Source organism: Carassius carassius, chromosome 33, assembly GCF_963082965.1.
Source record: "Carassius carassius chromosome 33, fCarCar2.1, whole genome shotgun sequence".
Lineage (NCBI taxonomy): Eukaryota > Metazoa > Chordata > Actinopteri > Cypriniformes > Cyprinidae > Carassius > Carassius carassius.
In genome coordinates, this window is record NC_081787.1 from 19,501,346 (window position 1) to 19,514,643 (window position 13,298).

Consider the following 13,298-nt stretch of genomic DNA (forward strand, 5'->3'; position numbering starts at 1 on the left):
ACCGCAGAAGTAGATGGTCTCATTTATGTTTCATAGAAGCATCCGTTTCTCTTAAAGGTCAATATGAAATCAAGATTGGTTCTGGTCTTTATGTTAATGATTTATTAATCCAAAAAAGAAAATGTCTTCATATTATTAAATGTAGTCATTTGTCTTTATCACACCTTCCTCTCGTATTGGCTGTGAAGCACATGAACCGCAGCAGTCTTGCTCAAGTGCAGTAGCTGCATTATTGGAATTCATTATTCATCAGTCTTGCAGTCGGCATGAGCTAGATATTCGGCAGTAGGGCGTGCTAAAGAGGGCAAGCATTGAACAGCTGGACCTCAGTTCCACAAGGGTTGCACTGGGAAAAGGGACACTGGGAAATTGAAATCACATCCAGGGGGTCAAGATGTTTGTTTGCTGACATCACAAGCCCTGCAGATGCTTTGAGGCCTAAAGAGCCTTAGATGTATGTGACACAAACGCAGTGAGACACAGCCTGAGGATGGCTCTCATCGCATGATTTCATGTGCACTGGAGTGAAAGTCTCAGAACTACACACTCTGAAATGTTAATAAAGCGCACTCGATGGACAAGCATTGCACTCGAGGCTGAGCACAGGAAATAGATTAAACTATCAGGATTAGTGTAGAAATTCAGATTTCTTTGTTGATTCTGATGCAGACCAGGTGTACAGTTACACACAGAGCCAAAAGTCTGTCTTTTGTATTTCATATGATGGAGGAGATATGGCTCTGTCAATTAAGACTTTAATATCTTTATGTTTTTCAGCCTTTTTTGTCACAATATTTATGTATTTGCACTGAAATTATACTGGAAAAAAGGTGTGTGTGTGTTTTATATCAAATCCAAACAGTCACCATGATTATGTTTCCTACACTGATGTTCACTAAAACGACAACATGAAGAATACCACTCAACCATTTTTATTGAAATGTACCAATATTACAGTAATAAACATCATTGCATATATTTTAACTAAAACATTTTAACATATGAAAAATGACACATGGAAACATTTATTGACATTTTTGAACGATGCTGCAAATTGATTATTCATTCAGGGTTGATTCATTGAATTGAAAGGTTTGAACTGATTCTTAGAAATGTCTTACACCACTTTTTAATCAGAGATGCTTGTAACAAAAATTGCTTAAGTGTTTAATCTGAAATGGTTTAAAAAAGTATCAACAATTAGCCAAACTAATCTGAAAACAATTCTTAGGAAACACATTTGGCCATTCAAAAAGTGCATTAAAATCATTGGCGTGATGCATTTTCAATGACAGACTCATTGTGAGTGTGAATGGGTTTATGAACATGTATTATGAACATATTTCAGAGTCTTTTTATATTATGCTTTTATTTCTAGCAGATCAGTCCTCATTGGTCCTGATGGTTATGAGGGCCCGTCTCCGCCACCTCTCAACCAGTCCGCACAAGAGAGATGTGACAGCCAATCACATGCTGAGATTTCTGCATTCTGGAGCTGTTAGGACACAAGCCACACCCAGGTGAGCTACGTTTCATTAAGCTACACTGCTGAAAAGATGTATATTTGATGAAGGTGTAACAAATGGCTGCATCCACTTGTGACAGAAAGCATAATTTGAATTAGAAACACTCAGGGATTTATCTTTCTGAAGATGCTGAGCGTTTATTTCCCTCAGGGATTCATGGGGTTTGTGGCTTTGATTTTGAATTTGAATGAATGAAACCCGTACATGTTAAATTTTTCCCTGCAGTGTGAAAACAGGTGGTTAATGTTATAGGAATAGGCTAGTTCATCCAAAAATGGAAAATTTTGGTATAATTTGCTCATGACGTTTATATTTTCTTTTCCACTCATTGAAAGCAAGCAAGCGGTCACTTTTCATCCTAAAAGGACATAAATGCACCATAAAAGTAGTTCATATGACTTGTTTGCTAAAAGCTTTGTGAGAGGAACTGGCTGAAATTTAAATTAGCCGATAATCTTATAGTTGCCAATCTGACAGTGAGATGGAATCAGTGTTAAAACTGGGGTAAAATAAATAAATAATTAAATACATTTTCAGTAATTGAAATAAAGTTGAAATGAAATTAATCTGACTAAAATAAATGAGTTTGTTAAATTCCTAAAATAAAATAAATAAATGATCTAAATAGAAATATTATATAAAGGACAGGCACAAAACAAAATTAAGATAAAAGCTAAAAATATAAATAATCAAATTTGATATGAATAAATAATGTAATAGTATATAAATAACACTAAAATAACATTGGATGTGATAGAAATTATTTTAATATTGAAAAAAAGCTAAGTTGGTTCAACTTGAATTTAAGTCAGCTTCTTAGTGCAGTGGGTCACAGTCACATTGCATGACTGTTGACGACCAGTGCATTCAACCAGCAATGTGAAGCACTCAAGCAAGCATAATAAATACTAACCGAGTATAACTGAGTGTCTTCTAAGAGATTAACATCTTTAGAGTCATTCCTTCATTGGTGAAGAGCCTTGAACATTTGATCTAGTGACTGAGCGCACATGTTATGGTTACATATTAAAAATTATTCTTTCAGTAATGGATCCTGAACAGAATGGAGAGAAAGTATGAGCAACACATCAAGCAGTCTTCCTCAACAGCGTGCATGGTGCTTATTATAAGCGTCTGCTTTAGTTCAGGAGGAGATGGGGGTTGGGACAGACATGGGAGGGAGGGTGGGTGCAGAGTTACTGTAGGCTGCATTAATAGATGCTTTGAGGTGGTTTTAGAGCTGAGAACAGCTTCCCGGTGCGATCTGGACCACATGGTCAGAGGCGGTGGAGAATCTGTGGCTGTATGCCTAGTAGCAAGCTGTTAGAATGACTTATAGCTCTGATTATAGATGGGTAACAGTAAGATTGCTTATTGTGAGCATCACAATGTGCCAAGTGCTTTGATTGACAGCACTACAGTAATTTCTAAGACTTTGATTTAGCATCGTTCATGCCTATCTCTTCGGTCCAGCTAAAGAAGCTACATAATAGGGAGGAATAACAAGGCTAAAGGTTTATGCACACCAAGAACAAAAACCATAACAATAACCATTAATTAAAGGTAATTTTTACAATGTAGGTTCATTTTTTATTAATGTTATGAATTTTAATACTTGTGTATAAAGAATATTTAATTGCTTCTAAAATAGCTAGTTTGCCTCTGAAAAAGTGAATAATTTTTTGCGAAGCAGTTGATTCAGAGTTTTAAAAAGCTTTGTTTCTCCCATTTACTACTGGTAGTTGGTGGTTCTATAGATTGGTTTCCATTTTTAAAAAACAAAAATATATATATATATATATTTTTTATGCAGTTTAAATTTATTTTGTTGGTATTGTTTGGTTGAAATGATTTGGAATTAGGCTCATGAGGATGCTGTTTATTCTTCCTCAAATAATCTTTAACAAATCATTAAGGAACCAGAACCCTAAAATCTCTAAATGTATTACTGTAAATGGGTTTTTTGATGGATGATTTTCTGTCATAAATGCTAGCAATAGATCTTAAATTATATTGTACCTGGAATATTACTTTAATGGATCAAAAGATGAATGTAGGCTTCTTTCAGCAGCTTTCTTTTGTGTTCAACGGTCATCGCTTACAAAAATGAAACATCATCTCTTTTGTCTGAAAAGAGACATCTTCGGCCCTGGTGATATATTTAAGCAAAGAGACCATACAGAAACCTGGAAACTGATGCTGCTGAAACTGTAGTCATGGGGCCAGACTGTATAAAAGTCAAGTTAGGTTTATTGTCATTCTCTTCATTACAGGCCAAGTGTAAGAGAATTAAATATTGACCTTCCTGAACCTTGGTCCAGCGTGTAACAAAATAGCAAGACAACTGGCCCTATATGTCAGTAAACAACACGTACATGAATGTAAAACCATTATATACAAAGAGCAGTACACACTAGTAGTATGCAGTAGTGGGAAGTTATTAGAGAGTCCTAAAGACTGCATTAAAGGGTTAGTTCATCCAAAAATGAAAATTATGTCATTAATGACTCACCCTCATGTCGTTCCAAACCAGTAAGACATCCGTTCATCTTCGGAACACAGTTTAAGATATTTTAGATTTAGTCCGAGAGCTTTCTGACCCTCCATTGAAAAGCGTGTTCACGATGCTGCATTGACGCTGATGACGTACAACGCTGCTGACGTGTTTTCTGGTGCGCCCTATAACAAAGATAACACGTCAGCAGCGTCGTACGTCATCAGCATCAATGCAGCATCGTGAACACGCTCACAACAGACTCGGAAGAAATGACAATGCTGAATAAAGTCGTAATTTTTGTTATTTTTGGACCAAATGTGTTTTCGATGCTTCAACAAATTCTAACTGACCCTCTGATGTCACATGGAACGACATGAGGGTAAGTCATTAATGACATAATTTTCATTTTTGGATGAACTAACCCTTTAAGGAATTATTAGTTGACTTTGAGTGAGACAGAATGATTGCAGCCAATGATTTTGACTTAATTGTGCAGTATTAGTGGAGTGAGATTGTCAGAAAACGACAGAAATCACTTAGCTGAGTGTGAGTGTCTAAATCTGAGCACTTATACTGTACCGCTGGAGGCTGCAGTGTCATTACAGACGCTCTCAAAGGAACTGAATGAAATACTGAGGCTGGATGTAATCTCACAGAGCCTGACTTCTGTCAGCATAAAGTCTGGTCCACACTGCATCTTATTTTGGCCAAGAACTGTCTAGTGTCAGCTTGAGATGAACTACTCAAATACTGTTTGCTGATGCATATATTATCACAAAAGTGGCAAGAACATGTTGAAACTACCAGTTTCAAACAGTTTCTAAATCTGCATTGCTTTTTGTGGCATGTAAACTAGATCTCAACAAGCTATGTGTGTGAAATAATGTGTGATTATTAACTTTGGAAAGACGTTTTAAACACATGTACACACATTCTGTGTTTCTGTACAGCCATGTATCAATATGAATATGTTTTCCAGGCCTGGATGTGTCACTGAAATCAATAAAATCTAAAAAATCTTGTGTACATTTCAATAGTGAACCTGCATTTTCCAGTTATGCTCAACATTAAACTATTTTAAACAACACTTAACTAAACTGAGCCAAATAATGACACTATTGTCTTATGTAGAGCTGCTTTATATCTCTAATGTAAGTTGTTCCATAACTGATGTGTTTTTCTAAATTATTTTCCGGTTTATTACTGTGGAAAAAAGGTGAATAAATTCAGTTTACTATTGCCTTACTTTAACTTAGTTTCCCTTCAGGTTTGCTTAGTAAAATAAGTAATTATATAAATTAAGGCAGACTCTTTCTGAATAAACGAATCAAGTACGAGTTAAAAATGTCAGTTTTAGCTAATTAAGAATGTTACTTAATATTAATAAGATTACAGTACATTGTTAACATGTTATAGTTTGTACTGCAAACATCCTTAGTACTATTGATATCCAAATGGATTTAATCTTCATTTTAAGCAATGGAGACTTGTGCAATTGATTTCCAACATTTCTTCATGTAAACTGAACTTGTTTTTACTACATCTAGTACAGAAGACAGTCAACACACTTGAACTAAGTGCCTAAAACAAAACTTAATTATATTATTTAATGAATTCAATTCCATGAGCCTAGCCAACTTGGTAAGCTTTTTGCTTTGAGAGCTTTCTTCAGTGTGTATGTGCTTTAAGAAAAACCTGTTGCAGAAGGACTTTTTAAAAAATCAATACACAAGTATAGAGGTTACTATTGACTTCGAAATCGAGAGCTGTGTTAAATGGCTGTTTGATTTGAGTCTTGCAGAAGATGCAGAAATGCAGGTGGAAATAGAAGAGGCATCATGATATTATGGATGAACACAAATTGAAACTGTCACTGCAGACGTCTTCATGACTGCACAAGGGCAGTGGCTCTTACCTGAGTCAGCACACACACACACACACAGACACACACACAGGTGTCCCATATACAGTGCATAAATTCTCAAAACAAAACCCTACTCTTTTATTATCTGCAGTCACTTTACTTTCATCCAGTTAACTTGGGTGACTTTTTACTGTGCAGCTATGAAATATCAATAGCATCTCCTACTTAATGCATAAGCACAGTGCAGCTGCCCGACTCAGATCTGCAGATCCAGATCAGTCTGGATCAGTACAAGTGACTAAATGACACCCTTACTAGGTGCGCGTACTAATCCAGTAATACCTCACACACGCACATGTTCAGCGCTCTGATTGCACACTGGTTTAATCATGTTTGTCACAGTACCATGAGAGCCACTAATCTAGCTGCGCTCGAGGAGCCTTGGGGGTCAAGAGATCATCTAAACTGGGTTTACATGCGTTTTCAATTCACAGACGGCATGCAGCAGCATTTGAATATTCAGTATGAATATTGTTTCGAATATTTAGTATGAAGTAATGTAGGTCAGAATTTAATTTTATCCAACAGATCTTGGATGTTAGGCTGCGATATTATGAGTGGAGCTTCACTATTTTTGTTGCTCATATAAGTCCTTTAATCCTAACCATTAAACTATGTGGAACTCCTACTGCAGCATTTCTGCTCAAGATGTATTCCTCAAGTCATGTGTGAGGAAAGATGTGTTGCTACTTTACTAAGTGATCATAGTTTTAACCTGGGGCACAACAAATCAACCAGAGCAACCTAGCAACTGCACAACAACCCACTAAAAATGCCCCAGAACATTAGAAACTAAAAAGGTTTTTTTTGTTTAGAGTAATGTGAATGATGCATAGTTGCATACCAAAAACCAGGGAAATTTTCAAAGACAGTGAATTGGAAATTTAGATTTCATCTATTTAATTCTAGCATTATGGCAGTGCCATGTGTCAGTCACAGCCATCTGAATTCAAAGGCCAGAAACGCTGATTTATGATCATTGTTCTGTAACACAGACCAAACATAAAACGGTCTGATCTGCTCTTTTGTCAGTCATGTGAATGAGCTCCTCCTTTCACTGCTTCAGCAGCTTTGAAGTAGGACACGCTTACACATACTTGTCTCTATCTATTTAGTTTCTGTCTGTTTGTGAAGATGTAACAATGTGAATATAAACCCTTCTAGCTTTTTTTATGAACTGCTATAGTTTTTACTTAATAGTTCAATTTAATATTTAACAGTTAAGTTGTAGTTCTAGTAATTTTGTTATTTGCTACTGTTGTTTTTATTATGTAATATCTAAAGTACTTCATACTAATATATTAGTACTTAATATATTAGTACTTAAAAGTATTTTATTTCAATTAGTTTTAAGTTTAACAATTACATTTGATTTGATTTCAGTCTTATTCAAATTAATGGAAATTATTTTTAAATGTTTACTTAACATCAACACTGTCTAGTTACACAAGATTGATTTTACACATTCTTGCATTATGAAAAGTGTTAGAACACAATCCATAAAGCAACACACCTATTTTCGCTAATTGTTTTCTTCTATGGTAATTTTTCTCTGGTAATGATAAAACTGTATGTTTGAAGTGATTCTTGCTGAGCAAGTTAGTTTAAGTTTGTTCATTGTAAACGTATCTATTTAAAGGATGCTAGGCCATGAGCCCATGATATTTTTTTATTTTTTTCATTTTTTATTTTTTTTCATATAGACTGTGTGTCGGGTTTTGTTGAGGAATACTCTTAGTGTTGCTTGCAAATGACAAGTATTTCATAGCATTCTTATTCATTATTATACAGGTGCATTTCAATAAATAAAATGCTGTGGAAAAGATAATTTATTTCAATAATTCAACTCAAATTGTGAAACAATTGTTTATTAATAAATAAGTTCAATGCACACAGACTGAAGTATTTTAAGTCTGGTTAGGTTCTTTTAATTGTGATGATTTTAGCTCACATTTAACAAAAACCCACCAATTCAACAAATTAGAATATGGTGACATGCCAATCAGCTAATCAACTCGAAACACCTGCAAAGGTTTCCTGAGCCTTTAAAATGGTCTCTCAGTTTGGTTCACTAGGCTACACAATCATGGGGAAGACTGCTGATCTGACAGTTGTCCAGAAGACAATCATTGACACGCTTCACAAGGAGAGTAAGTCACCAACAGACATGGCCAAAGAAGCTGGCTGTTTCCAGAGTGCTGTATCCAAGCATGTTAACAGAAAGTTGAACGGAAGGAAAAAGTGTGGAAGGAAAAGATGCACAACCAACCGAGAGAAGCGCAGCCTTATGAGGATTGTCAAGCAAAATCGATTCAAAAATTTGAGTGAACTTCACAAGGAATGGACTCAAGCTGCGGTCAAGGCATCAAGAGCCACCACACACAAATGTGTCAAGGAATTTGCTGAACCACAGACAACATCAGAGGCGTCTTACCTGAACTAAGGAGAAGAAGAACCAGACTGTTGCTCAGTGGTCCAAAGTCATCTTTTCAGATGAGAGCAAGTTTTGTATTTACCATATTTTTTTGGACTATAAGTCGCACTGGACTATAAGTCGCATTTATTTAGAACCAAGAATCAAGAGAAAACATTACCATCTACAGCCGCGAGTGGGCGCTCTATGCTGCTCACTGCTCCTGTAGCCTACACTGAAAACATAGAGCGCCCTCTCGCGGCTGTAATGTTTTCTCTTGGTTCATTTCTCTTAGTTCATTTCTCTCGGTTCATGTCAAATTAATTTTGATAAATAAGTCGCACCTGACTATAAGTCGCATGATCAGCCAAACTATGAAAAAAGGTAATTTGGAAACCAAGGTCCTAAAATCTGTAGGAAGGGTAGAGAAGCTCATAGCCCAAGTTGCTTGAAGTCCAGTGTTAAGTTTCCAAAGTCTGTGATGATTTGAGGTGCAATGTCATCTGCCAGTGTTGGTCCATTGTGTTTTTTGAAAACTAAAGTCAGTGCACCCGTTTACCAAAAAATTTTGGAGCACTTTATGCTTCCTTCTGCTGACCAGCTTTTTGAAGATGCTGATTTCATTTTCCAGCAGGATTTGGCACCTGCCCACACTGCCAAAAGCACCACAAGTTGGTTAAATGACCATGGTGTTGGTGTGCTTGACTGGCCAGCAAACTCACCAGACCTGAACCCCATAGAGAATCTTTGGGATATTGTCAAGAGGAAAATGAGAAACAAGAGACCAATCAATGCAGATGAGCTGAAGGCCACTGTCAAAGAAACCTGGGCTTCTATACCACCTCAGCAGTGCCACAAACTGATCACCTCCATGCCACGCCGAATTGAGGCAGTAAGTAAAGCAAAAGAAGCCCCTACCAAGTATTGAGAACATGTACAGTACATTAACATACTTTCCAGAAGGCCAACAACTCACAAAATTTTTTTTTTTACTGGTCTCTAGGGTGCACGATCAAGATTGGCTGATCATTAATGCGCATCTCGTCAGTAAAGCAGGTTCTCTAATCAGCGGTAAATTCTATCAGGTGCGTGATTTCACATAGAGCAGCTGTTACTACACAGAGCCATTGTTAACTGACTAGCTGCGCAAATAAACGCTGAAAATGAACGTGGATTTGCGCAGCTAGTCAATTAACAACGGCTCTGTGTAGTAACAGCTGCTTTATGTGAAATCACGCACCTGATGGAATTTACAGCTGATTAGAGAACCGGCTTTACTGACGAGATGCGCATTTGATCGGCCGATCTTGATCGGTGCACCCCTACTGGTCTTGTGAAGTATTCTTATTTGTTGAGAGAGTGAATTGGTGGGTTTTTTTGTTAAATGTGAACAAAAATCTTCACAATTAAAAGAACTAAAGACTTAAACTACTTCAGTCTGTGTGCACTGAATTTATTTAATACACAAGTTTCACAATTTGTTGAATTACTGAAATAAATGAACTTTTCCACAACATTCTAATTTATTGAGATGCACCTCTATATATAGTCCCAAAACTTCATAGACATCAGGTTTAGACTGAGTCCATATGCAATGGTTGACTCATAGAGCAAAGGTAAAAGGTCAAATGACCCTCTCCAGCATGCAATGCAACCAGTAAATCAGTGCATAATCAAGCAGATTATTCTGAGCCTGACGAAACACAGAAGAAAACTGTGCCTATTGATCAGTCATTCAGAATGTGTTTGTAAGCACGCATACACACACACACACACACACACAGTGCAGTATAGAGCAGTTGTGGTTTGTGAGATATTGAGTGAGTGTGTAAGAGCTCCCTTGTGTCTGACTGCAGAGATAACACACACTTACAACAGTGTGAGGCTGAGAGAGAGAGATGCATGTGTGTTTATAGCAGCAGATGTTCAGAGGAGCAAGAGAAGTCGTTCAGGTAATTAGATGGACTGAATGTGTGTGTGTTGCATAGGCGCAGTGTATAGTTCTATCATCTGTAGATGGCTGATGTTATTATGCATGTGATATCTTGTCTGTTGTGACGTAGATTGTCCTCTAAATGGCAGGCCTGGTGTCACCTCATGACTGTGACGCTGCTATTAGCATACATAAACCCAGCACACAGACAGGACAGAGAGAGAGAGAGTGTTGAGATGAGAATATGAAATAAGCTGCATCTGAAATACATCTGTAATTAAAGTAAATGGATTTGACTCATTAATTATGTAAAATGGATTGTGAATGTCATTTTTGGTTTGCTCTGTGAAATCATTGAGGGTTTTTTTTTCCTGTGTTGATTTTCTTTTGAAATGGGAAGTTGCAACAGGACTGCAATTTTAAACAAGGCTCAGTAAGATAAAAAAACAATTAAGCAAGGACAAAAGTGACAGTAAAGAAAATGGTATTGTTCCAAAAGAACAATACAATAAAATAAATGCTTCTTTTGAACTTTTTATGCATCAAAAAAAAACCTGATAAAATGTATCAGTTTCCAGAAGAATTTAGTGCAGCATAACTGTTTTTAACCCTAATAATAATAAATGTTTCCTCAGCAGCAAATCAGCATATTAGAATGATTTCTGAAGGACGCTGAAGACTGGAGTAATGATGCTGAAAATTCAGCTTTGATCATAGGAATAAATTTAATTTTAAAATATATTACAATAGAAACCTATTTAAAATAGTAATAATATTTTACAGTATTACTGATGTTACCATATTTTAATCAAATAAAAGCAGCCTTGTTGAGCATAAAAAAACTTTTTTTTTTTTTAAACTTATCAACCCCAAACTTTTGAAGGGTAGTGTGTACAGTACCAACTTTTAGGTGTACTTTAAAATAATGACCTAAAAGCTAACTAAAATGGACAACATGCCACAAAACTTTGGTTTTGACTTCATGGGTCTCAAAGTGAATATATGGTCAATTCTGATATTGATATTGATGTTAAAGTAAAAAAACTGTTTTACACTGTATGATCCTTATTTTATGTTCACTCATCACTTTGTCTTTCTATCTCTCAGTTAGATGGAGGAGCGAGAAAGAAGCAGAAGTCGATCTCCAGGCAGGGTCGGCCGGGTGGAGCAGGTGGTGGGGAAATGGCTGCGCCGCTCTCGAGACTCTCTCAGCAGGTGGAGTAACCTCACACACTGACATATAATATTATAATCGGAGCAGAAAAGTGTTTCTTGAAGGCATTTGTAGGAGAGAAAAGCCTATAAATGTGAAACGGCCTTCATATTTGGAGCTCCAGAACATCACAGGCTGTTCTAATGATGTTTAGATGTAGCCATGGAAGACGGTTGACTTGGGCTCTGTCCCAACTGGTGCACTTAGCCTTTGTAGTCATCTTTTGATGTAGTGCACACTTTGATGATGCGATGTCGCATGGACTGTGGACTGCACACAGAGCAACCACCAAACCAGTCAGATCTGCCATGTGTGTAACAGACTGTGTGGGGTGAAGCCATCTTTTGGCATCCAGATATAGGGAAAGAACACTAATCAGATCATAGAACTTTTTTCCATTAATTAGGGTCACAGGTTTTATGGTTCCTGTATGAGATATTGGCCTTGGTTTCCAGACGGCTCTACCATAAATTCCAGCTTTGTGAAGCTGACGGGATTCAGTGTTTGTTGAGAGAGGTAGTTAAAGAGATTTCGCTGTGGGCTCTTTTTCTTCAGATAATGTTAACATATACTTCACTTAATTCATATTTTAATAGAAGATAGTAGATCTTCTCATACTTTCATCTGCTGTGGGCTTGTTGTTCATTCATCTTTCATCCGCTGGTATCTCCTGCCCTGCAACCACACGTTCATCAGGTTATAATCGCCATGTGTTTTAGAGTCTGTCGGCATATAGTGACGTCATTTCATGTGGTCTTTCACTGATTGGATTATGATATTTTGGAAGAAAAGTCTCAGTAGTTTAATACTGTAGTTATTAATTTTAGGAATTCCAGAAAATGCTAGTTAATGCTATCACGTTGGATTAAACTTATTTACTTTGCTCAAACATGGTCAAAGCAGGAACACTAAATTAGGTAAAGGATTTTTGACTGATTAAAAATAAAAATATTTTAAAATGTACACTGCTGTTCAACAGTTTGTGCTCAGTAAGTTTTTAATACTTCTATTCAGCAAGCATGCATTAAATAGATCAAAAGTGACAAATAATGTCACAAAATAATATTTTCAAATAAATTATGTTCTTTTACATTTTTTGTTCAAGAAAGAAAAAATATATCATTATTACAACAAAAATATTTAGCGGCACAACTGTTTTCAACATTGATAATAAGAAATGTTTCTTCATCATCAAATTAGCATAAAAGAATAATGTCATGTCAATTATGTGATGCTGAATACTGGAAAAATGATGTTGAATATTCAGCTTTTCATCACAGGAATACATTTCATTTTACAATATATTCAAATAAAAAATAGCTATTTTAAATTGCAGTAATATTCAACAATATTACTGATTTTACTGTATTTTTTATTAAATAAATGTATAACCTTGGTTAGAAAAAAAAATACATTAAAACAATCTCAATGACCCCAAACTTTTGAACAGCAATGTTTATATATGTTTTATAAATTTGGTTTTAAAAATAATACAAACATGCATGTTATTAAAATTTCTAAATTGTAGGCAGTTTATAGTATCGTACACTAATAGATCAATCAGTACACTCCTATTTGATTTTGAACACAGCCTGAGTGTTTTTACCTGTCTCTCAAAGGGAGCGTATTCTAGGAGGCAGGAGGTCGCGCTCTGGGGATTCGGGCCAGCAGAACTTCCCTGTGAAGGTAACAGTGGAGCTGATCAGAGACGCTGTCCTGGACTCCCATGGATTCAGTCTCTCATCACAGCACCCCCTGCTGGTCAGGGACGTCACTCCAGGTACACACACAC

General features: G+C 36.3%; 1 protein-coding gene across 1 annotated transcript in view; it reads left to right on the plus strand.

Annotated features, from left to right (window-relative positions):
• LOC132113922 (FERM and PDZ domain-containing protein 4-like) overlaps positions 1–13,298 on the plus strand; it is a 45,885-nt gene that overhangs the window by 6,564 nt on the left and 26,023 nt on the right. Inside the window, exons 2-4 of the mRNA XM_059521980.1 lie at positions 1,382–1,520; positions 11,401–11,508; positions 13,126–13,286. Of these exons, the coding sequence (XP_059377963.1) occupies positions 11,405–11,508; positions 13,126–13,286 (265 nt within the window). The 5' untranslated portion in view covers positions 1,382–1,520; positions 11,401–11,404. The remainder of the gene's footprint in view (positions 1–1,381; positions 1,521–11,400; positions 11,509–13,125; positions 13,287–13,298) is intronic.